This window comes from Cervus elaphus, chromosome 8 (genome assembly GCF_910594005.1).
Source record: "Cervus elaphus chromosome 8, mCerEla1.1, whole genome shotgun sequence".
Classification (NCBI taxonomy): domain Eukaryota; kingdom Metazoa; phylum Chordata; class Mammalia; order Artiodactyla; family Cervidae; genus Cervus; species Cervus elaphus.
This window is the reverse complement of record NC_057822.1, coordinates 18033290-18060433: the sequence shown is the minus strand read 5'-3', so window position 1 is coordinate 18060433 and position 27144 is coordinate 18033290. Positions and strand designations below refer to the sequence as shown.

General features: G+C 41.3%; 1 protein-coding gene and 1 non-coding gene across 2 annotated transcripts in view; one reads left to right on the top strand and one right to left on the bottom strand.

Annotated features, from left to right (window-relative positions):
- Positions 1 to 27144, bottom strand: part of DNER (delta/notch like EGF repeat containing) — a 378088-nt gene that overhangs the window by 17904 nt on the left and 333040 nt on the right. The window contains exons 10-11 of the mRNA XM_043909786.1: positions 19103 to 19216; positions 2645 to 2776 (exon numbers count right to left, since the gene is read on the bottom strand). Of these exons, the coding sequence (XP_043765721.1) occupies positions 2645 to 2776; positions 19103 to 19216 (246 nt within the window). The remainder of the gene's footprint in view (positions 1 to 2644; positions 2777 to 19102; positions 19217 to 27144) is intronic.
- On the top strand, positions 13723 to 13830 carry LOC122699069. The gene has a single exon (XR_006342553.1). It is a non-coding gene; the product is annotated as a U6 spliceosomal RNA (small nuclear RNA).

Below are 27144 nucleotides of genomic sequence, written 5' to 3'. Positions count from 1 at the left end.
GGAACTTCAGCTTTAGCATCAGTCCTTCCAATGAATATTCAGGGTTGATTTCCTTTAGGATTGACTCAGTGTATAGAACTGGCTGATTCTCAATCAGCAGGACTGTCTGTAACTCTAACAGAACCATTGTTCTCCTTCTGAGCATTCCTGTTGAGATTTACCAACCTGACCTTGTATCTTGCAGGCACCCTCCTCCTGGTTTCCAGCCAATTCAGAAAATCACAGATATTCCAGGTTAGAAAGAAACTCAGAGACCATGGGTCCCATGGCTCACAGAGGACTACAGAACTCATATCATCTCTGCCTACTCGTGGCCCAAACTTTCCTTTCATTCCTGGCCCTTAGATCTGTTCTTTTGATTCAGGTCCATTTATCTTGGCACTGGTCACCAGCTCCACCTGTGTGTCATCACGAATCTTACACATTCATTCTCCCTTCTTACAGTCAGGTCATGGATGGAAGCAACCCACACTGGGACCCGACAGAGCCTTATCTGTGATAACATTTATTTTTAACACCTTTGACTGAATGGAGAGGTGCAAGTGAGATCATTGAATGGAAAGTGCTATTCTGGGAGAACAGGGAAGCCAGTGTGTACTGGGATGTGCCCAACACATCCACACACTCAGAGTGGCCTCTGCCCTGGGCATATATCCTCTAAAAACATGATTGTCAAAGGCAAGTCCTCACCAGCTGGCTCAAGGTATAAGAGCTACAGCAGCATAGAAAGAAAGAGAAAAGGCAATTAGCATCTGTTTAGTGTCTACTGCTGCAGAGCAGAGATCTGCACAAAGGATCCTTAATCTTAATCCTCCCAGCAACTTTTCTATCACCATTTTACAAGTGAGAAAGATGAGGGTGAGATATAATTATTTGTGCAGGTCACAGAGCTAGAATATGATGTCACTAGAACATGAGATCAACTTTCATCCTGATTATTCCATCCATGTTTATCTTTTGCCTATAATATCATCACCAGAAAGAAGTAAAATTTAGATTTTTTAAAAAATAATGATATGATTATACTTCAAAACTTCTCAAGGGCATCCTTTGTGTTTCTGAGTTCTTATCCATACTCGCCTCTCCTATATATTTATTTTCACAACTAGAAATTTTAAATTATACATAGATCTGCCATGTGGCATGAAATTTGTCATTTCACAGAATTACCAAATTTTAGAATGAAAATGGGCCCCACTTTCATAAGTACTCTAAATAAGTACTTATGTACTTATCAGTACTGAATAAGTACTCTGAGGCTCAGCACAACTAACACAAGAAGTGCCACCGCCAGGGCAAGAACCATGGGCCTGTTGGCCCAAATGTGGGGTCCTTTCCTTCAGTAGATCTCACCAGACAGGACTTAATCATCCCTGACCTACTTTAGTCTTAATATCCTTCATTGAATCATAGCCCTTAGCATTTGTACCACTGGAATCTCTCCTTCCCTTTCTTCAACAACAGAAAGTTTCTCACCTACTGTGACCAAGGATCCCTAAGACCATTCTGTATATGGGTATTCTAAAAGATTGATGATGAGTATTTGAAAAGATTGAGGGGGGAGTCCTAAAAAGAATTCATTTCTTCCTCTGTCAAGCCCCGAGCCAAGATGAGAGACAAAGAATGAGTAGATAGGAATGCAAATACTTTTACCCGTCAAGTTGATGCTGAAGCATATGGTCCATATTTGTGGATAAAAAGGTTTCCGGATGCTGACCACACCCCACTTCAGACACAAAGAATTAGCACACAAGCCCGTGCTGGACCAGCAGTGAGGGGTCTGTTCTTGAAACACTGCAACCTGGAGGAGAAGCGGTAGCAGGCAGGCCAGCCCGCGAGGGAGACTGACAAACAGGTCTACATAGCTGCCTCTTTCCAAACTCACAAAGCAGAGTCTCTGCCTGATGAAGAAGAGGCAAGAAGGCCCCGGAGAAACATGAAAACTCAACTGCCCTGCTTAATTTAAATGAGAAGAAAAACACCATTCAAAGTTGAGTTTTTAGCGATTGACAAAACAACAACCCAATTCCAGTGCAGTTCTCATTTTCACCTCCATCCTAGTAGCTACCTGACTTTTTTATTAACATACACAGTCCTGATTCTGACACTGTTGAACTTCCGTGAGTCCATCTGTAGAGAACACCTCGCTCTAAGCAGCTCAAAATGTTTTTCAGGTTTTGTGTGATGCCCATCCTCCCTGGACTTCTCTCCGGGCAACTGATGGAACCTAATACACTTGAAGACACAAATGCGAAGTGAATTTACATTCTCTGTGTGTGTGTGTGTGTGTGTGTTTAATTTATGCTTTCAACACAAAGATTCTCTTTTTGGATCAGATTCTAATGCTTCTCTGCTAAGCACATTTTTGGCTGTCTTGCAGCTGTGAACTCGGGATGACATCGGCGCATTCTCATGCCGGTGGGAAGGCTGGGTTCAGGCTCAGAAAGGAGGGGGAGCAGCAGAAAGCAGTGAGCAAAAATATTCAACCGGGACCTGGGAGGCACAGGGGGCTCAGGGTAACGCTCTGGGCCTCACTGGCTCTGCTAAGAGTGACGTGGGGCTGGCTGGACACAGTCAGCCTCTTCTGCTCATTGAATGAAAATGGAACGGAAAACCACAGGGGCAGAGCTGCAGGAATACTCACGGATTTCACAGTTTGCGCCTACCCAGCCATGTGGGCAGTGGCAGGTGTAACCATTGGGCTGGTCCAGGCAGGTGCCGGCGTGATGGCAGGGGTTACTGTCACATTCATTGATGTCGATGTCGCACTCTTCCCCTAAGGAGATAAAGCAAAGCAGCAGTGAGCCAGCTAGCTGCCCCAGTGGCTCTGACCCCCGTCACTTCTCTGGTGAGATCAGCAAAGATCTTTGGCTAGGCTCATGCTCTCCATGGACTTTCCAAGGGGCGCTAGTGGTAAAGAATCCGCCTGCCAATGCAGGAGATATGAGATGTGGGTTTGATCCCTGGTTTGGGAAGATCCCCTGGAGGAGGGCAGGGCAACCCACTCCAGTATTTTTGCTGGAGAATCCCATGGACAGAAGAGCCTGGTGGGCTACGGTTCATAGTGCCGCACAGAGTTGGACACGACTGAGATGACTGTGCACACATGCTCGCCTGCATTGCTGCCCAACCGGCTGTTTGCATAAAGGGCAGAAGTCTCCCAGAATTCCAGACAAGACATCCTTTACTCCAGTAAAACTTAAAAAAGAAAAGAAATCGTGCCGGTAAAAAGAGTCTCTAATCTATCAAATCCGTGATCTGAAGCTGATTTCCCATGTCTGAGTAATCCTTTCGTGGTTTATTGGAGAAACCAACCTGGGCTCCTGATTTTATTAAAGAAATCATTTTGTTTTAGATGGAATCAGCTGAATCTTCTCATTTGTTTTTCTGAAGCTCCGGAAAGCTAAAAAACTTAGTTTATGATTTTTTTTTTGGAGCCAAGTGTTTGACTGTGCATGTCATCTGACATTTTCTGGATAGTTCTAGGGTGCAGCTGCATGCCTAGCCTGAGTCAGTAATACAAATGCAATCTCCTTTCCAAACCCCGGGATCTGCTTCAGGGAGAGCATCAAGCCCACCTAAGGAAAGAAAGCTGTGATCTCTCGGGGGAGCCCAGGCTTTAACCCATTTTCCCTGGGGACAGCGCCCGAGGGGAGCTCACCACTGCTTGGGTCCACCCATAACGAAACCGTGACCTGGGGCTCGTCTCGTTGCTACTCCCAACACCTGGGGGCATCCTTGCCCCCCTCAGAGAAAGCCTGGTTTAAACTAACAAACCAGAACGTGGGCTGATGCCACTGTGGTCGAAAGGCCAACTTACAAGCAATACCTTGTTATTAGAAGTTACCAATACGAAGCTGTCTCTGTGTGATTTAAAGCCAGACTATGAGTCAACACTAAATAAGTACACCTCTAAAAGAGGTGACATCAAAACTGAATACAGGATACTTCAAATTGAGGCAGTTACTTAAAAGTTTGAAAATGAGAAAAACCAAGCTTTTTTTGTAGAAACCTCTTGCTATCTTTTCTCAAAAAATGTTTTATTTTATATTGAAGTATAGCCGATTAACAATGTTGTGACAGTTTCAGGTGGATAGCAAAGGGACTCACCCATACATATACATACATCCATTCTTTCCCAAACTCCCCTCCCATCCAGGCTGACACATAACATTGAACAGAATTCCTTGTGCTATATATATAGTAGGCTCCTGTTGGTTATTCATTTTAAACATAGCAGTGTGTACATGTCAATCCCAAGCTACCTAAATATACCTCCATTTGCTGAGATAAATGAAAAACATGATATTTAAAAAAAAAAAACAAAACTCTGAGCACTGCTACCGTCATAACTAAAGCAAAGGAGCAAAATCAAATATTTTGTCAATCTTCAAAGGCAATGTCTCAGTATGCATTTGGGTAATTGCTTCCAGGCTTATTTAATTAGTGTTAAAGTGCTTTTATATCTGCCATAGGTTTACCTTGCATTTATCAAACCACCATGTGTCGCTCACAGACCATTTTAGAGGCAAAATCTCAAACCAAAAATAGTTTGTGTCTGTTTCATTTCACACTTTTTTCACACCTGGCATCTATTTTTAAAGTAAAATCTGTCAAATGAAACATTTACTACGTCCAGGTCCTACTAGGTTGATTATAATTCAGCAGTGTCTAAGTGAATTTGTTTCCTGCAATAAATACAGTCATTTATGTCAATAGGAAAGACATGAAATTGATTGCCTCTTACTAACCTATTTCAAAGGTTGTCTTGCTATTAATGGGGCAATCACTCCGACTGGAAAAGCACATAGACTAAACTATTACAAATGGCATTACATGGTATAGACTAGTTGAAGAGACATATAAACAAGAACGTGCTGAGAAACAATAAAAGGATGAAATCAAAGGCCCTGCAAATATACAATCAGTACTGCTTTCCATCCATTTAGCAAGACAAGCTTGATTGAGGTATTTACTAAACAATAGCTTTCTTTCCCTGGCTATCTGAATACTGCAAATTCTGAAATAAGATGTTTTGCCACCTTTGCAGCAATAGCTACAGAAATGACCTGACTTCTCCCTACTTCCACAGCCTGAAAGTGAAAGTGTTAGTCGATCAGTCCTGTCCAACTCTTTACGACCCCATGGTCTGTAACCCACCAGGCCCCTCTGTCTGTGGGATTCTCCATGAGAGAACACTGGATTGGGTTGCTAGCCTAGCAAAACTCAAAAGCCCCACTTGCTCCAGAAGTTTAACATCAGTGTCAAACCTTTCTAATTCCCTAAGTTCTGGGCAGTCCTAGAACTGTCAGTCCAGTCCTGCTCAGATCCAGAGCTTTCCTGAGGAGATAAATGCCAAGATCAGGTCCAGAGCAGCCCTAATGCATGTTTTGGCTCTTGGAGCCCCAAGTGGCTGTAAAATAGTTGAGAAAAGTCCAAGATCCTCAGATTTATCTCTTCTTGACACTCACTAATTTGGAAGGACTTGGTAGGAATAGAGAATGGCAGGGGAAAATAGGATTAACTTATTCTATAGACATTTATCTACTCTCTAAGACCCAGGAACCAAAGAACCAGGACCCAGAGAGAGTCCCAAATCTATCTCAATCTGGTTTTCATCACCACCGTGTTCTTAGAGCTACACTTGGGGTTCAGTGACATTAGTTTACGATAAAGCTCCATGTCAGTCAGGAGCCCAAATAGCCAGCAGCTATTTCCACAGCACAGGTACTTGGGAAGAATCTCAGAGCAGTTCACAGTTCAACAATATCTTTAGATTTACTCCACTGGCCTATTTTACAGAAGAACATGCCAACATTTCTACTTGAATTGTTATCCCTTAATTGGCTACAGTTGAGGTCTTCATAGTGTTGCATGCTTGGGGGAGGAATATGTGGTGATTCTGGTGATGGAGCCACTCAAGGAAAATTTCAATCAGGAGAAATTCAAAGATGACTGCTCTCTTTGCTTCAGAGTAATAATGCACTTTGTTATTAGTTTTATGTAAAGTATGTGAAGACTTATTACAAATAATGGGCTTCCCAGGTGGTGCTAGTGGTTAAGAATTGACACAAGAGACATGGGTTAGATCCCTGGGTTGGGAAGATGCCCTGGAGGAGGGCATGGCACCCTGCACCAGTATTCTTGCCTGGAAAATTCCACGGGCAGAGGAGCCTGGTGGGCTACAGTCCATGGGGCCACAAAGAGTCGGACATGACTGAGCAACTGGGCACATAGGGAGTAAATTGGGTTTCATTTATGTTTCTTTGTATTAGGAGTATTATATTTTTATGTACATTTCAACACCTCACCATTCGATCTCCAAGCAATATGCATTCTAGCTTATTTTAGTAGAAGAGTCTTCAGTACATTATATCATCTTTCTCCACTCATAGTTTACTTAATAAATCTTGATGCTTTTGCTGGCTTGAGCCAGATTACTTTTTTCTTGAGTTGCTTACGTTTTTTATTTGAGTGGGGAAAATCAATTACTTTTAAATCATCATTGTGCTTGAGTAACATTTGCAAAGAGAATATGAAATGAAATTTTTACTTGACTAAGGCTAGAAATCAGTCTGAGCTTTAAATCTTTTCCAATTGCTTTTCAATCTACTACTTTGTAAGAGGCAATCTGTATAGTAGGTATCACTTTTGGTAGTATTTATGCAAATTTACAAGTGTACTGTTTAATTCTGTATGCTTCCCTTGGATAAATTAAAATGAGAAAGGTAAGAAATCAAAAGTCACTGCTGTCAGTAAATTCCTGGGTTAATAGAGCCTCCACTGAATGATATCAATGAAAATTATTATAGTCATAATATCCAGTATTATAAAATTTCAGGCTACTATGTGCCAGGCACTGGAACAGGTGCTTTAACCATAACTCCTTCATCCTTTACAAGCATTTTACTTCAGATGAAATGAATCTAAATAATTACTAGGAACTTCTACAGTGATGGAGTATCTGGAACCTGACTTGCCTTCCCACTGTAAATAATTAAACAAGTGAACAAAATATATATATTTTTAAAAAACCCTTTAAAACATTAGACAACAGGCAGTGCCTAACTGATTGCTGAGAGAAGAGAAAGAAAACATTGGAGAACAAACACCATCCTGGCTTTCTGCCTGGAACCAATTTAGAACACAGTGGTTTTGCTGAACTGAGGGGCATAATTGGAATTTGGAGCGGTTCAGGCTTCACAGGTGGTGCTAATGGTAAAGAACCTGCCTGCCAATGCAGGAGGCGTACGAGACACGGGTTCAACCCCTAGGCTGGGAAGATCCCCTGGAGAAGGGCACGGCAACCCACTCCAGTATTTTTGCCTGGAGAATCACATGGCCCGAGGAGCCTGGCGGGCTACAGCCCACAGTGTTGCAAAGAGTTAGACACGACTGAAGAGACTTAGCACTCAGGTAGCTGCAATTTGTAGGACAGACCACCACAGAAGTTAGAGCCACACAGAAAAGGAGCACCAGAGAAACGCTGCAGCCCTTGAGTTTATTGTTGAATACTGTGCCTGAGTCGGATGGAACGCCACAGGCAGAGCAAAGGGGAGGAAAGATGGACAGTGCCCACACCTCACAGAGGACTGGGAAGCATTTAAACTTTCACAAGTTGGAATACAGACGTTTCACTGACCTCCCCACCACCCCCGCCCCAGGCATTCACAGAGGAAAAGGTCACACCTAAGTAGTAGGATGTAACTATCCCTACGGTAAATGCTACTAGAGTTTCACCTTCCAAAATACAAAACAAACTTTGAAAGAATCAATCGGGTCAGCACGTAACTTACCTACTCACCACAAAGAAGGCCTGTATTTTTAAAAGAAATTCAATTACTCAAAAACTTAATGACTCACAATGACCATTCAGACAAACAAATACCAGATGTGCAAAAAAAGCAGGAACATGGGATGCATACCCAGAAGGGAAGTCAGTCAAAATTCAGAGATCCAGAAATATCAGCAACAGATGATGGTGAATAAATAAGAAATTTGTTCAAAATGTGAAGGGAAATCATGGGGAAGATGAAGATAAAAATGGAAGATATAAAAAAAAAGGTGAGTGGAACTTCTAAATATAAAAATGTCAAAGACAATATTAATAAAAAGAGAAAACTACAAATATCCCTCATGAATACAGGCACAAAAATTCTGAACAAAATATTAGAGGACAGGATTCAGTGATATAGAAAAAGAATTGTACACTATGACAAAATGGTGTTTATTCCAGAGAAACAAGAAATTAATTCAATATTTGAGAATCAGTCAATATAATCCATCATATTAATAGATTAAAGAAGAAAAATCATATGATAACATCAATTGATGCAGAAAAAGCATTTGGAAAAATTCAACAGCTATTTATAACTAAAGCTATCAGCAAACAAGGAATAGAGAGTTACCTCCTCAACTTGATAGGAATAAATCTAAAAAATCTATAGCTAACATTATACTTGGGACTTCCCAGGTGACACGGTGATAAAGAATCTGCCTGCCAATGCAGGAGACATGGGTTTGACCTCTGGGTCAGGAAGATTCCCTGGAGAAGGAAATAGCAACCCATTCCAGTATTAACAGTCCATGAGTTCAAAAAAGAGTCGGACACAGCTGAGTACATGTGTACATGCACAACATTATACTTAATGGTGAAAGACTGAATGCTTTTCCCCTAATCCTGGGAACAAAGTAAAAATGTCTACTATCACCATTCTTATTCAAACTAGTGTGAGACGTTCTAGCCAGTGTAATAAGACAATCAAGGAGAAGAAAACTTATACATATCAAAAAGAAAGAAATAAAAATGTCCCTATTTTTAGAAATTATCATTATCTATGTATAAAATCCCAAGGAATCTACCTTTGAAATCCTAAAGCGAATGAACTCATCAAAGTTAGAGGACACAAGATAAACATACAAAAATCAATTGTATATCTGCACACTAGCAATGAACATGTGCACACCAAACTACAATTCTATTTATAATCACTCAAAAAAGGGAGAAATCTTTAGCTGTACATGTATGGGAGTTACATGCTGAAAACTATAAAATACTGATGAAAGAAACCAAAGATCTAAATATATGGAGCATCATGTGTGTTCATGGATTTTTTGTTGCTGTTCATGGATTGGAAGGCTCCAAATAGTAATGGTATCAACTCTCTCCAAATTAATATACAAATTTAACAGAATTTTTATCAATACTTCATCAAAAACTTTTGGAGATATAGAGAGTATTATTTTAAAATTTAAGAAACTAGTATATGTCAAACAGTTTTGAAAGAAAAAGAGTAATTGAGAAGATCATTCTGCCTGGTTTCGATATTATACAACTACGGTAATAACGCTTCTCACATGGCTCAAAAACCCACCTGCCAAATGCAGGCAACGTGGGTTCGATTCTTGGGTTGAGAAGATCCCCTAGAGTAGGAAATGGCAAACCACCTCAGTACTTTTGCCTGGAAAATTCCATGGACAGAGAGGAGCCTGGCAGGCTTCAGCCCATGGGGCCGCAAAGAGTCTGACATAACTGAGTGATGGAGCATGCACAGTAATGAAGATGGAGTTGCAATGGCAGAGGAATAGACACACAGATCAATGAAACAGAAGGGAGAATTCAAATGAATATCGCCAACTGATTTTTGACAAAGGTTTAGAAGCAATTCTGTCTAGGAAAGGCAGCCTTTTCAAAAAATGGTGCCTGAGACTTGTACTTCAATAGGAAAAATAAAAGCAAGCCTTCTAGTTGGAAGATCCCAGAAAAGAATGCAGACTGTGAAGAAAATCATCCAAGAGTATTTACAAATGTATGACCCAAAGCTCCGTGACGGGTGAGGGGCAGTGCTGACCTAAGTGACCTTGGGATGGGCAGAGCTGGCAGGACCGAAGGCAAAAGGGGCTGGACACCAGCACTGAGTATAAAGCTGTTCCCACAAGGATACAAGTTGAGAATTCTGACTCTGCTCTACATGTATGCAGGAATTAAACAAGGAAAATGATGCTGGATGGTACTAGCCAGGAATCTTGCTGTTGGTGTGGGAATTTTCAAATAAACAAGAGAGAAGACTGCAATGATTCATGTAGCAATGGAGTAGAGTTGGAGAAATTAGTAAAAATTCACGTTTAGCTTAATTCAGATAGAGGTGGCTACGCAAAACTCAGCAGTGGCCACAGGACTGGAAAAGGTCAGTTTTCATTCCAATCCCAAAGAAAGGTAATGCCAAAGAATGCTCAAACTACTGCACAATTGCTTTCATCTCACACGCTAGTAATGTTCAAAATTCTCCAAGCCAGGCTTCAGCAATACGTGAACCATGAACTTCCAGATGTTCAAGCTGGTTTTAGAAAAGGCAGAGGAACCAGAGATCAAATTGCCAACATCCACTGGATCATCGAAAAAGCAGGAGAGTTCCAGAAATACATCTATTTCTGCTTTACTGACTATGCTAAAGCCTTTGACTGTGTGGATCACATTAAACTGTGGAAAATTCTGAAAGAGATGGGCATACCAGACCACCTGACCTGCCTCTTGAGAAATCTGTATGCAGGTCAGGAAGCAACAGTTAGAACTGGACATGGAACAACAGACTGGTTCCAAATAGGAAAAGGAGTACGTCAAGGCTGTATATTGTCACCCTGCTTATTTAACTTATATGCAGAGCACATCATGAGAAATGCTGGGCTGGAAGAAGCACAAGTTGGAATCAAGATTGCTGGGAGAAATATCAATAACCTCAGATATGCAGATGACACCACCCTTATGGTAGAAAGTGAAGAAGAACTGAAGAGCCTCTTGATGAAAGTGAAAGAGGAGAGTAAAAAAGCTAGCTTAACGCTCAACATTCAGAAAACTAAGATCATGGCATCTGATCCCATCACTTCATGGCAAATAGATGGGGAAACAATAGAAAAAGTGGCTGACTTTATTTTTCTGGGCTCCAAAATCACTGCAGATGGTGATTGCAGCCATGAAATTAAAAGTCGCTTACTCCTTGGAAGGAAAGTTATGACCAACCTAGATAGCATATTAAAAAGCAGAGACATTACTTTGCCAACAAAGGTCCATCTAGTCAAGGCTATGGCTTTTCCAGTAGCCATGTATGGATGCGAGAGTTGGACTATAAAAAAAGCTGAGGGCTGAAGAATTGATGCCTCTGAATTGTGGTGTTGGAGAAGACTCTTGAGAGTCCCTTGGACTGCAAGGAGATCCAGTCAGTCCATCCTAAAGAAGATCAGTCCTGGGTGTTCATTGGAAGGACTGATGTTGAAGCTGAAATTCCAATACTTTGGCCACCTGATGCGAAGAGCTGACTCACTTGAAAAGACCCTGATGTTGGGAAAGATTGAGGGCAGGAGGAGAAGGGGACGACAGAGGATGAGACAGTTGGATGGCATCACCGACTCAATGGACATGAGTTTGGGTAAACTCTGGGAGTTAGTGATGGACAGGGAGGCCTGGCGTGCAGCAGTTCATGGAGTTGCAAAGAGTCAGACACGACTGAGCGACTGAACTGAACTGAACGCAATGGCAATATTTATAAATACATGGGTTAGTGTACAGACAGCTGCTACGTCAGCTGAGAGGATCTAGAAGCAAAGGCCTGCCTGGAATATTGAGCACAGCTTGAGGTAAGATCTTGGTTTCTAGTACCATTCTCCAATAAAGGGAACTAGTCTCCTTGGAGAGACGGCTGATCCTAAGACTAGAGCAAGAAATATACAAGATAAGACTGGGGTATCTTCAGTGCCAGAAAGCATACAAAACACCCACACAACCACCACCAACACAACAACAAAGCATGTTCATAGTTCGGGGACAACAGGAGCCAAATGAAGGAATTCCCAATGTCCAAAATCTAGAACATTCTGAGCAACAAAATAAATTAAAATATTCTGGATTTAACTCGAAGTATAAAATAAATATCCATAACGCCACACTGATACAAACAAATGTGGCAAAACAGACAAACCTCTCCTACAGAAGAATTTCACATAGTTTAACGACTTTTCCTTCAAAGATGTGGGTATAACTCCCCATTCCTTAAGTGTGGTCCTTTCAAAGAGTAAAATATGCAAAGAGGGGGAAAGAATAACATTACAGGGGAAAAATTTGGTAAACACTATCTCAGTTAAGTGATCAAGGTCAACATCAGTGGTCAGAAATCATACTGATCGTATGTAGCCTTGATATGTGGGATTAGAAAGTGATTAGAAAGTCAACAAAGGACATGCGGGGATACTTGGCCAAAGAGGAAGTGGAGATGTAAAATAATCACCCGAAAAGGTGTCCTACATCATTTATCATTCGTGTGCGCATCAGTCACTCAGGCATATCTGACTCTGCGATCCCACAGACTGTGGCCCACCAGGCTCCTCTGTCCATGGGAGAGTTCAGGAAAGAATAGTGGAGCGGGATGCCATTTTCCTACTCCAGGGGATCTTCCCGACCCAGGGATCAAATCCATTTCCTGTGTCTCCTGCACTGTAGGCAGATTCTTTACCTGCTGAGCCATCAGGGAAGCCCATATTTATCATTAGGGAAATTCAAATGAAAACCACAAGACATCACTAAACACATGTCAAAATGGCTAAAATAAAAAATGAAGACAATATCAAATGCTGGCAAGGGGAGAGATGAACTGGATTATTATGCATGGTTAATGGGAAGGAAAAGATAGTTAAAACACTCTGGAAATATTCTGACATCTTTTTTCTTTTTTTGAAAAGTCCACATCAACTACTAAATGACCCAGCAGTTGAATTCCTGGGCAACTGTTACAGAACAAAATGAAAACTTATATTCACACAAAAAAACTGTAAGTGAATATTTACAACAGCTTTCTTTGTAATAGCTCAAAATTGGAAAGAACCCAGATTTCTTTCAACAGGTAAATAGTTAAACTGTGGAGTATTCATACCATAGAAGGCAGATCAGCAATAAAAAGTAAGACACTTGATATACACAATGATCTGGATGAATTGCCAGAGAATTATGCTGAGTGAAAAAAACTTGAAAGGTTACATGTTATATGATTCCATGTATAAAATATTTTTGAAATACAAAAGTTATAAAGATGCAGAAGAGATTAGCACTTCCCAGGGATTAAGGAAATTTTCCTGTAGTGGACAAGAATGGGCGTGGCTATCAAAGGACAGCATAAGGAATCCTTATGATGGAAATGGTCTGGATCGTGACTGTGTCAATGTCAGTAACCTGGGAAAGACACTGTACTATAGTTCTACAACATGTTGTCACTGAGGGTAAACTGTACACTGGATTCCTCTATTATTTACTGAAACTGTCCACGAAGTTTGAAGTTACAATTATCTCAAAATAAAAACTTTGATTTTGAAAAAACAGCCCAAGGGGAAAAAAAAGACATACAGATAGTCAATCATTTCCTTAAAAAAATGTGCTAATGAATTCTGCTAGCTAAGTTGCTAGGATAACTTCGTACTTATATGGGGAAAAAATAAACTTCCATCCTTAAGTCACACCACACACACAAAAAATTAACTCAAGACCTAAACCTAAAAGCAAAATCTATTTTTAAAAATTCTAGAAGAAAACAATGGGTAAAATGTCACCATCATAAGGTAAGCAAAGAAAGAATAAACCAAAAGAGAAAAAAATTAATAAATTAGAGATTACCCCCCCCCAAAAAAAAAGCAGTTGCTCCCCACCAAAAAAAAGAAAAAAAAATTAAGAATGTATGGAAGGTGCTCACTTTGGCAGCACATATAGTAAAAAATTAGACCAATACAGAGAAATCAGCATGGCTCCTGAGCAAGGATGACATGCAAATCCATGAAATGTTCCATATTTTTGCTGTATGGCTCAGGAAACTCAAGCAGGGGCTCTGTATCAACCTAGAAGGGTGGGGTGGGGAGGGAGACAGGAGGGAGGTTCAAAACAGAGGAGATATACGTATACCTATGGCTGATTCATGTTGAGGTTTGACAGAAAACAGCAAAATTCTGTAAAGCAATTATCCTTCAACAAAAAAATAAATTAATTAAAAAAAAAAAAAAGAATGGATGGATGTACTGCTGGGGGAAAAAAAAAGAATGAATGGACAAGCCAAATGTTTATCTGACAAAGGATTTGTATCTAGAATATGCAAATTGCTCTAACAACTCAATGATATGACAAAAATTCAATTTTTAAAAAATGGGCAAAAAATTTGAAAAGACCCTTCACAAGTGAAGACATATGAAAGTAAAAAAAGTGAAAGCAGTTTCTCAGTTGTGTCCTACTCTTTGTGACCCCATGGACTGTAGCCCGCCAAGCTCCTCTGTCCATGGGATTCTCCAGGCAAGAATACTGGAGTGGGTAGCCATTTCCTTCTCCAGGGGATCTTCTCAACCCAGGTATTGAACCCACATCTCCTGAACTACAGGCAGATTCTTTACCATCTGAGCTACCAGGGAAGCCCAAAGATATCTGAAGGATCAGTAACTACATGAAAGATGCTCAACAACAAAGAAAGGCAAATTAAAATCTCAATGAGAATAAAACACTGATGACATTTGCCTGTGAAAATGAGCTGGAAATTACAGAATATTCTCCTGTGAACTGAAAGACAAATACTGAAAAATGTTGAAGAATGCCTACGGCTGAGTAAAAACAGGCATTTGTTATTTTCAAAGACCAATTAGAGTGATGTTTGAGCCTACTTCAATTGTAAGAGTCCTCCTGCTTGCTGTGATCACAGTAAGAAGAACGAGAAAGGCCTAGGGGAGGACTTTTCACCTAGAACATGAGTTGGACATGATGTAGCAACTAAACAACAACCAAAAGGTGTATGGCCAGTGGGGGAGGCAGAGGGGATTGAGAGGCAGAAGACGCACAGGAAGAACGTTACTGAGAAGAAGAGCATGACACGGGTGTTCGGGAATTAAGCAGGCAAGGGGGACCCAGGACAAGCCTGGAAAGACTGGATGCAGCCAAACCTCCCAGGTCCTGATGATCCAGTTAAAAGTCTTAAAGACTGCTTCCTATTGGTATGAATAATTTTCACAGAATAAATCATTTGTGAAATGAAAAAAAAAAAAAAGTCTTAAAGACAATGATATGCCAGTAGGTGATTTTAAGTAGGGAGAGACAAGATTAGATTTTCATTTAAAAGGTCTCTTCAGAGTTACCCTGGTGGCTCAGTGGAAAAACAATTCGCCTGCCAACGCAGGAGATGCAGGTTTGATCCCTGGGTTGGGAAGAACCCCTAGAGAAGGAAATGGCAATCCACTCCAGTATTCTTGCCTGAAAAAAAAAAAAGTCCCATAGACAGAGGAGCCTGGTGGGCTACAGTCTATGGGGTCACAAAGACTTGGACACTACTTAATGAATAACATTTTCACTTTCAAGGAAATAAAAGCTTCTTTGCACTCTGGATAGGAGTAAATATTGGTACAAGGTTTCTTCCTGGAGAGCACTATGGAAATAAGCATGTATTCTCCTGGATCCTGGGATTCCATTCCTAGGAAATTAGCTCAAAGAAATAATTATACATGTTCACAAAGACATGCATGTAAGACTATTCACTGTAATATTGTTTACAATAGGGAAAAGTTCCATCTCTCCAAAAGTTGAATTGAGCATGGGTTAAAAAAAAAAAATCCTGACATATCATGGAATGGATGACAGGACAGCCAATAAAAATGATAAACAGAAGCATATTCCTTAATGTGAAAGCACATTTATAAAATACACATATCTTTAAGTGAAAAATAGTATGAACAGTATGATTCCTTTTATGTTCAAATATATGCATTTACGGGCTTCCTCGGTGGCTCTGCGGTAAAAAAAGTCTGCCTGCAATGCAGGAACTGCAGGAGATATGGGTTTGATCCCTGGGTCAGGAAGATTCCCTGGAGGAGGGCATGGCAACCCATTCCAGAATTCTTGCCTGGAGAATCTCATGGACAGAGAATCCTGGTGGGCCACAGTCCATAGGGTTGAAAAGAGCTGGATATGACTGAAGCGACTTAGCAGGCACACACAAATGCATTTACACTACACACTGTATCTTAAACACAAACAGACCTTCAGGAAAACCCCTGGATATATGTAACAAAATGTTAACAATGGCTGTCTCCTAGTAGCACAGTTTTAAGTGATGGGTTTTTTTTTCCCCCCTATGGCACTATATTTTCTCATTTTTCTTCCAAGCTTTTTATTATTTGTGGGATATAAATGTCTAGGGGAAAAAATGGAATGCTTCCCCAATATTATTTTGCATTTATTGATGAGGACAAATGTCCTTGCATGTTTATAAACCAGTCAGAAACAAAACCACCTGCAGATAATTTTCTGAGTGAGCCCACTTCTCAGTCCCAGGAAAAGCCAAAAGAAAAACAAAGAATGTGACACAGATAAACAGAAGGAAGATCAGAGGTCGCTCCTCCTGATTTTTGACTGTTGGCATCTTCCCCAGAAGCACAAATGAGGTTCCCCAGGGATGGACTGGGGGTCCAGGTTCTGTGGAATTCTTCAAGGTTGGTGAGGTGGCCACTGTGGCTTAGCAGGGAGAAGTGAGCATGCAAGGCACTCTCCAGCCAATGATAACATATATCCAGAAACTTCAGTGCCCACCTTCTTCTGTCAGCACCCTGTATATTAACCTTTCCCAACCTGCAAGCCAGAGTGACCCTGACGCTTTTGTTGGCTGAACAAGTGCTGAAAACAGAGACCTGACCTACGCTCTACATCTCCGCACTCCTGTGCTCAGCTAACAAAGCAAAGGATGGAATCCCCACTACCCAGTTCAGTTCAATTTAGTCTCTGTCATGTCCGACACTTTGCGACCCCATGAATCGCAGCACGCCAGGCCTCCCTGTCCATCACCAACTCCTGGAGTTTACTCAAACTCATGTCCATCGAGTCGGTGATGCCATCCAGCCATCTCATCCTCTGTTGTCCCCTTCTCCTCCTGCCCCCAACCCCTCTCAGCATCAGGGTCTTTTCCAATGAGTCAACTCTTTGCATGAGATGGCCAAAGTATTGGAGATTCAGCTTTAGCATCAGTCCTTTGGATGAACACCCAGGACTGATCTCCTTTAGGATGGACTGGTTGGATCTCCTTGCATTCCAAGGGTCTCTCAAGAGTCTTCTCCAGCACCACAGTTCAAAAGCATCAATTCTTCGGTGCTCAGCTTTTCTTCACAGTCCAACTCTCACATCCATACATGACCATTGGAAAAGCCATAGCCTTGACTAGATGGACCTTTGTTGGCAAAGTAATGTCTCTGCTCTTTAACATGCTATCTAGGGTGGTCATAACTTTCCTTCTAAGGAGTAAGCATCTTTTAATTTCATGGCTGCAGTCACCATCTGCTGTGATTTTGGAGCCCCCAAAAATGAAGTCAGCCACTGTTTCCACTGTTTCCCCATTGACTTGCCATGAAGCGATGGGACCGGATACCATGATCTTAAGTTTTCTGAATGTTGAGCTTTAAGCCAACTTTTTCACTCTCCTCTTTTACTTCATCAAGAGGCTCTTCAGTTCTTCTTCACTTTCTGCCATAAGGGTGGTGTCATCTGCATATCTGAGGTTATTGATATTTCTCCTGGCAATCTTGATTCCATCTTGTGCTTCCTCCAGCCCAGTGTTTCTCATGATGTACTCTGCATATAAGTTAAATAAGCAGGGTGACAATATACAGCCTTGACGTACTCCTTTTCCTATTTGGAACCAGTCTGTTGTTCCGTGTCCAGTTCTAATTGTTGCTTCCTGACCTGCATACAGGTTTCTTAAGAGGCAGGTCAGGTGGTCTGGTATGCCCATCTCTTTCAGTATTTTCCACAGTTTATTGTGATCCACACAGTCAGAGGCTTTGGCGTCGTCAATAAGGCAGAAATAGATGTTTTTCTGGAACTCTCTTGCACTACCCAAGTGGCTCCTAATTTCTTTTGAGAATCTGATGACAATTTAAGAACTTCTCCCTCAGCATTTACACATGCATATGACACTTCACATCTGTTTGGGGTGCTCACAACCCCCTGAGATCTTTGAGGGGTGACTTCAAAGGAGCCCTTGTTAGGTTCGTTCCCCTTGCCCACAGTGAATTTCCCCACTCAGAGCCCAGGAGCCTCCGAGGCTCCTCTTGAATCCAGCCCTGTCCTCCCCATCTGTTCTTCCATCAGATGTTTTCTCCCTCATCCACTCCCTCTACCCATACCTCTCCTGTCCTCACCTTCACTACTAATTCAAGATCTTCCCTTAATCCCCCCAACCATCTCTCCATTATGCAAAATCCAGATGTTAATATATGATATTTGCCTTTCTTTTTCTGACTTACTTCAGTCTGTATAAGAGGCTCTAGGTTCATCCACCCCATTAGAACTGACTCAAATGCGTAGGGCAGTAAAGGAGACGCAGACATAAAGAACAGACTTTTGGACTCAGTGGGTGAAGGAAAGGATGGGATGATTTCAGAGAATAGTGTGGAAACATATACATTACCATATATAAAACAGATAACCAGTGGGAGTTTGATGTACAATACAGGGCTCCCAAAGCCAGTGCTCTGTGACAACCTAGAGGGATAGGATGGGGAGGGAGGGGGGAGGGGGTTCTGGATGGAGGGGACACATGTATGCCTGTGGACGATTCATACTGATTGATTCATATTGATGTATGGCAAAAACCATCACAACGTAGTAATTACCCTTCAAATAAAATAAATAAGTAAATCCAGACACTGCTGTATCTTTCAACAGAAATAAACCTGGTGGTGGAATGCAGTTTCTGCAGAAGACACATTTGACCCTTCCATTCTCCTTCTCGCCTCCATTAGCACTGACACTTTATCAGGTGTGAGTGTAATGGCTCATGTCTCACGTTTCAAAGCTACAGGTCAGAAAACGCACATAGCAAGGGCAGTCTCAGCAAGTCTTCAAACCAAATGCTGATCTCCTCACTTAATGACAACACAGTAAATTATCTTAAAACAGGTCTCCATCCAAGCGCTGCCTGCTTATCTTCTGCAGTACAATTCATATTTTGCAATAATGTATGCATAGAGGTTTCTGGGTTTTCCTCACAGCTGCAATCTCAAGGATTTTGCAGTAATTTGAAAACTCAGTTTCTGGCTCACTTGCCTGTAAATCCTGGTGAGCAGACACACGTGCCATTGAGACCTTCGCCGTCACAGGTGCCTCCATTCAGACAGCTGACATTAGCGCACGGGTCCTTGTAGGATTCGCAGTGGATGCCTGCAGAGACACAGATGCAAAAAGGATAACTTGCTAAGGTCTCCAGCTCCATGGCCTTTGAAAGGAAAGTGTTTGAATAGACTTGAACAGTGTGAAGGCTGATTCCCAGAAGGGTGCATATGTGTGTGCATGTACACGCACGTGTGCACACATGTATATGTATTCATGTGCCCACCCTTGACTTTTGCTGTTGTTTACTCACTTAAGTCATGTCCAACTCTTTGTGACTCTGTGGACTGTAGCCCACCAGGCTCCTCTGTCCATGGAATGCTCCAGGCAAGAATACTGGAGTGACTTGCCATTTTCTTCTCTAGGGGATCTTCCTAACCCAGGGATTGAACCCACATCTGCTTTGGCAGGCGAATTCTTTACCACTGAGGCACCAGGGAAGCCCACCCTTGACTTTAAGTTGTAAAAACACACATTACGAGAAAATAACAAATTCACTACCCAATCATAAGTCCCACCATAAAATCTCTGTATTTTCTCTGACCCCACACCCCAAAGTCTGGGCAACAGAAAGTTAAAACTTTGAAAGATAAAATTTATCAGTGACACATGCTTTCTAAGTCTCCAAAAGAAACAGAACATAGCCAGACAGTCTACAAAAAAAGTCAACATAACTGATAAACAGTATCCTGAAGGTAAAGATTTGGAGTCAGATATTTAAACGAGCTCCAGTTGTAGTTTTGGAAAACTACAGGAGAGAGGAGGTCCTTAGACTTCATCCCCAAAGATCAAACCAGTTCACCACAGATGAAAGGCAACATGTTGCGCACATACTGTGTTCCAGCCCCTTCTGCTGTGCTTTATGTATAAGGTGATCCTCGAGTCAACACTAGGAGACAAATATCCAAATGCAAGGTCACCAAGCTGGCGGGGAGGGACCCAATGATGCTGGTCACTTGAATGTGATCTTGTGCTCGCTAAACAGTTCACGAGATGGAGCTCTGACTGCCATGGAAATATACAACAGTCTATGGAGCTCTGCACCCATTCAACAGCAACAACAAAAGAGGCACTGAAAAACAGTCTTTATAACAAAAATAGTTCCCACTGGTGTTAAAAAGTAGTCTATGTGTATACATATGCACACAAAGGCTTGAAGCTGAACTGAGAGAAAAAGAAATTATTTCGCATGTCACTTTGTACATCTCTACATTGTTAGAATTTTTCACAATGACTATATAGCATTTTCATCATTTTATTTATCAAAAGAACTTTAAAAATCCAATGCTCTTCGAAAGGTAGAATTTCTGGTGTTTCACTGGAAGGTCAGATGGATGAATAGGCTAATCTCTCTTTGTTCCCCTCCCCTTTGGAGAGGAAGATAAATTACATTCTGTGTAAGAAAGTATATAATGATACATTTATCCTTTCTGACAGTCTCAAGAAAATATAGGCATAAATCAAATAATAAAAGGATATTTATTTAATTTCCACTTCCCTACTTCACTCACATTGTACAAAGGACTGCCACCCCCAGGGGCTCATTTTGACACTGAAATTATTCTTGCTGGGACTTTTTTTCTCTCCTTTCTTTTCTAATTTTCAATGTCTTAAGAAGCAAGGTTCAGGAAATGGGATGGCGGGGGGCGGGGCGTGGGATGCAAGAGAAAAAGAAAATAGAACTCGCTATCTGTAGTTACACTAATGATTTATTGGAGCCTGGTAAAGCGAAGAGGAACTAAAGAGCCTCTTGATGAAGGTGAAAGAGGAGAGGGAAAAGCCTTAAAACTGAACATTCAAAAAACTAAGACCATGGCATCCAGTCCTGTCACTGCATGGCAAATAGATGGGGGAAAGAATGGACACAGTGACAGACTTTATTTTCTTGGGCTCCAAAATCACTGCAGACAGTGACTGTGGCCATGAAACTAAAAGGTGCTTGTTCCTTGGGAAAAAAGCTATGACAAACCTAGACTGCATATTAAAAAGCAGAGACATCACTTAACTGACAAAGATCTGTATAGTTAAAGCTATGGTTTTTCCAGTAGTCTTGTACTGATGGGAGAGCTGGACCATAAAGAAGGCTGAGCACCAAAGAATTGATGCTTCTGAACTGTGGTGTTGGAAAAGACTCTTGAGAGTCCCTTGGGCTGCAAGGAGATCAAACCAGTCCATCCTAAAGGAAATCAATCCTGAATATTCATTGGAAGGACTGATGCTGAAGCTAAAGGTCCAATCCTTTGGCCACCTGATGTGAAGAGCCAACTCACTGGAAAAGACTCTGATGCTGGGAAAGATGGAGAGCAGGAGGAGAAGTGGGCGACAGAGGATAAGATGGTTGGATGGCATCAACAACTCAATGGACATGAGTTTCGGCAAACTCCAGGAGATGGTGAAGGACAGGGAAGCCTGGTGTGCTGCGGTCACAAAGTGTCGGACACGACTGAGAGACTGAGCAATGAACAACAAAGCATCTTAGAATGGATGCGTTTTCATTTCTTTTTATCCTTTGCCATCATATCCAACTTGTGAACAATATTCTACCACATATTTTTCTAAAGTGCCTTTCAGATTTTTGCCTGACTTTTCTCCCTGCAACTACCACCCCAAGCCCACGGCCTCATGCCTGGTGGGAAGCACTCCCAGCCCCCAAATATCTCCTAGCTCCCTCTCTACCTCCAGAGACTTGATGGCACCTCCTGGACTCATCCTTAACAAACCCACGACTCACAGTAAATATTCAAGGTCAAACTAATTTAAAGACTGGACTTCCCTGGTTGTTGAGTAGTTAGGAGTCTGCCTGCCAATGCAGGGGACACAGGCTCAATCCCTGGTCCAGGAAGATTCCACATGCTGCAGGAACACTAAGCCCTCGTGCCACAACTACTGAGCCTGCACACCTAGAGCCTGTGCTCCACAAGAGAAGCCGCTGCGATGAGAAACCTGCATTCCTCAACAAAGAGCAGCCCCTGTTTGCTGCAGGCAGAGAAAAGCCCATGGGCAGCAATGAAGACCCAATGCAGCCAAATAATTACTTAATTTAAAAAACTAATTTAAAGATTAAAGCATAAAACTGGTAATTGCTCGTTGCTTGAGTGGGTACAGTCTCTTCACCCAGGAGTCTATTTTCATCTTTCCAGTGATATCCAAGTGGCACAGGCTGAACTGAAAGAGTAAAATGCAAAAGAGCATTTTCTGCTTCCAAGTGTTTATGAAAAAACAAGAATTCACATATTTACAAGGTCAGGGAAGGCCTGATGTGTGACAGTTCACGGGATTGCAAACAGTCAGACATGACATAGAGACTGAACAATAACAAGGTCCTAGGAGGCTGATTACTGGGAACCAGGTGACAAAAAAAGCTTTCGATTATAATGGGAAATACAGCCACACCAAAGTTCAGAAGTGTTCTGAAATCTAAGAGCAAAAATTTCCATTAGACCTAAGGTAAGAGCAATCAAGGACATGCTTTTCTGGATTTTTAGTAATACATTTGCCAACCTAATCTTAAAATATTCATATAACTAATACATTAGCACACAAATTACCACATTCCTCAAATAAGGCTGAAAAGCATGTTCTAGGCTGAGTATTTAAGCATTTCAACTTTAAAAGCCTTCAGTAAGATACATTTGATGAAAACACTCAAGATAATAAGCAACTTCAATCTTTTGGGTGTTTGGGTAGTGATTTTATCCTTTGTTATTTCTCTTTTTCAAAAGATAAGATATTCAGTCACTTGAGGTTCATTGAGAGTTTTCTGGCAGCAAGATGGGACAAAAACTAATCTTCACAGCAACAGGATAACTTCGAAGCAAGATGGTCTCAAATGTCCCCAGAGAGCACTTTGCCGACTCATGTTTCTTTACGTTGAGGCTCGCTAAGCCTTTTGCAAGAAACACGTACCACATTGTTCATTTTGTTGATCAGAACTGAACCACTATGAGCTAGAAATCTTAAATGCAGAGAAGAGATAGTCACGAATACCACTGAGATGCCCAGGATACATCCCCTTCAACTCTGCTCTTCAGGGCCCCTGGGATCCCCTCATCTGCACCCCCAGAGCCCCCATTCCCTTGCACAACAGAGTGTCGGGCATCCTGTGTCCTCTGACCATGACGCTTTCCTTCGCCCCCGCTCTTGAAGTTGACTCTCCCAAGACAGGACTCTGTTCTGCCACATTGAGGGCATGTGGAGATTCCATGATCCCAGAGTTCACAGTGTTAAATCATCACTTATGTGTTTTGCCGTCTGATTCCCCCATGTATCTCTGAGGTCCTTTAGAGCAGCGGCTGTATCAGACCACGGGGAAGAAATGATGGCTATACCACCAGAATCCTGTCCTTCCAGGAGGGGTGACAGTCTGTGTACTTTGGCCGATAACACAGGTAGGGTTGCCAGAAGAGTGAGACACCATTCCAAATCCACCTCAGAAACACCCTATTCTGTCAGGGAAAACCAGGTCCACACCTCAGACTAAGTCTAGAATGACGCACGCATCACCCCCTGGCAATGTACGCAGCATGCACTATTACGCAACTTATGTTTAGTCTCAAGCAAAAATAAACTGTAAATCAGTCAAAACTAATAAAAAATCATACTTTTTATATTAAGGCATAGAGCAGCAATGTTTCGGAAGAGATCTTTATTTCAACAGGGCTCTTTCTAGCAGCTAATTTCAGAATCAAAATGAGCAAAAATTCAAAGAGTCGTGCTCCAGTTCTAAACCTCTGTTGTCATCACAATTTTTGGTTGTGATTAATATTATCACAACTGAAAAATCTTTATTTTAGCTCCAAGAAAATTAAGTCAGGTAAGGAAAATTAGCTTGAAGTGTTCTTTGAACTTCCTATTCATTTGAAGACATCATCTTACTTTATGCAAACTGCTTTCCTCCAAGAAAACTTTTCCAGGGTTTCAACCTCACAGAGCTCAACCTTTTCTAATCTGTTTCAGAAATTACAACTGACACCTCGACCTTCGCCTCATTATTTCACGTGTGTGCCAGCCGCCGTCTGCTCTTCTGGTTAAACAATAAGCTGATAAAGGAAGAAACCCTGAGTTCTCCATTTTTCTATCAATCACAGTACTTGAGAATGGCTAGGTATACAATCCAGAAATTCTTGTCCACTGGTTACACAGAGGAAATAATTCTAGCCAACAAAGAAAGAGTTTTCATCTTTTCAATTATACATTTTTCTGGACTTTAAAAATCAACAACTAGGTACAATGTGATCAAACTCACAACCCAATAAACTTATTTCTGAGATTCTATCCCTCCAAAAAAATCCAGAAAATATGAAAATTATATGAATAAATATGTTCATTCCAGAATTATTATAGTAGCCTCATATCAGATGTAATAAGGGAATATATCGCCATTTAAGATAGACCAGTACACTACTGACACTATGTATAAAATAGACAACTAATGAAAACCTATGGTTTAGCACAGGCAACTCTACTTAATGTACTGTAGTATCCTAAATGGGAAGGAAATCCAAAAGGGAGGGGGGATATGTGTATATGGATGGCTGATTCACTCTGCTCTACAGTACTAACACACACTATAAAGCAACAATACTCCAATAAAAATTAATTTAAAAATAAAGTAAAACTAGTAAAACTTGCTAACAATTTCTAAATCAAACATACATAATGGTATTTATTTTCATAAATTATTTTCATTATTCATAATCATCATATTTCATCATTAAAAATGGAAGTATTTTCTAACTTCTGTCACCAAAAATTCCAAGTGGGTATAGTCTTGACCATTAAATTTGTTCTGCTATAATAATAATTCAGCATAATGTGGGTCTGTAACTTGATGTTTTGGCAACATACGGTTGATGAATGCTAACCAAAGTCCCATGGTGAATTAGCTGTGAACTAGTTTTAAAGAAGTATCAGCTTTTCAGTATATCTGAAGAGAGATCACTCAGTCCCTCCATGTATTTTGTTTCTAACAATTTCATAATCCACAGTGGAAACTTACGGGCAAAAAGCTCAAGTTGCTTTGGTTTATTTTACTAGTGTGTTAAGCAATGGTTTCCATTCAAGTACAGATAGCTGTGGAGTGTTTACTCTGAGTAAGCTGCCGTACCAAGAGCAGATAATAAGTTAAGAGAAGAAGAAGAAAAGAAAAAAAGAGGGGCTTCCCTGGTGGTTCAGTGGTTAAGATTCTGCTCTTCTTCATGAGTTCAATACTGGGTCGGGGAAGTTCCACATGCCATGCAGTACAGCCAACAAAATACATTAATTAACAACAACCCCGCCCCCCCCCCCCAACAAAAAGCCTGTGTAGTCACTGCCATTCAGGAGGTTATAATTGAGTGTCAAGGAAAGGAAAGTCTGGAGCCAGAAACAGCTGACTACAAGGCTGACCATAACTGTCATACCAAATATCAAGAAAATGCTTGGAAAGTTTAGGAAGGAGAAAGCACCCCTGTTCAGAGATCAATATTTCAGTCAGTGGATACAGATGGCAAAGAGGAGGAGAAAGAAAGAGCCAAGAAGTGAAGCCTGGAAACAACCTGTATCCATGGTGTCCAGAGGACAAGGATTCTTCCCAAAAGACCAGAGGGGAGACTAGGGTTGGGGGTGGGATAGGGAGAGGAACAGAGCTGTGGAGGCTAAAGCAGGTGAGTTTCATGAGGAACCCTGTGATCACAGGGTGATGGGGCAGGAATGGGGAGTTGGAAGCTTTGGGATTTCAGTCTTTAATTAGGTCACTGGACAGCAAGGAGATCAAACCAGTCAATCCTAAAGGAAATCAACCCTGGTTATTCACTGGAAGGACTGATGCTGAAGTTGAAGCTCCAGTACTTTTGCCACCTGATGCGAGCAGCCAACTCATTGGAAAAGACCCTGATGCTGGGAAAGATTGAGGGCAGAAGGAGAAGGGGGTGATAGAGGATGAGATGGTTGGATGGCATCATGGACTCAACGGACATGAGTTTGAGCAAGCTCCGGGAGATGGTGAAGGACAGCGAAGCCTGGAGTGTTGCAGTCCATGGGGTCAAAAAGAGTTGGACAGGACTGAGTGACTGAACCACAAATCCATTTGGCAGAATGAGATCCAAACTGCGAAGGGCTGTGAAAAGAAAATTAAAGGAAATAGAGGTGTCATCTATACCAACTCTAAGGAAATTTGGTTGTAAAAGACAGAGGAAGAAGGCAGATGAGGATGCAAAGCCAAACTTATTTTTTTCAAATTCACAAGGAACTTATTTCGAAGTGTGTGCAAGGACATTTCTTTTTTTTTTCTGTTTAGCAACTCAGTTTTTGTTTAGCACCATTTCTTAAGAAAGAATTCCCTTCCCACTCATAGCAATTCTTTGTTAAGTGTCATATATTATTATAGACGAGGGTTTCTAGGCCATTATTCCGTTTTGGTTAGCTGTCCATTCTCGCACCCATTACGTGGGAATGCAATAATAGCTGCAGCATTATAATGGGTTTCAACATCTGGCAGAAGTTCCCCCTCCATGCCTTCTTTTTTCAAAATGTTCCTAGCTATACTCGCCTGACCTTATTGCACTCATTCTTTTCAGGAAGTTATATTCATTTATTTACACTTTTTAAAAAAAGAAAAGATTAGAAACCACCACGCAAAAAGCACATATGTAAAGTAAGAAGTTAAAGTACCAATCTTCCCCTCCACATATCACTTACCCAAGGTCTAACTCCAGAGGTGAATGTTAGTTAAGAACTAATGTTCACTCACCTGATAGTTTCCTAAGTTCATACAGACTTCTCATATGTAAATACATGTTGGGAAAAATGCCTCCAAAGAGGGACAGGAAAGACAGGTCCAGGGTCTTGTGACCTTCCTCTGCATTGAGGGCATAAATTGGCCCCTTCTGCTTTTCTTTTAATCCTTTCTACCCCACACCTCAACACCTGCCCATCACTCTAAGTTTAGAAGTTCTTTTCATTTATTGCTACTTTGCTAAGGTTTACATGCCTATTTAAAC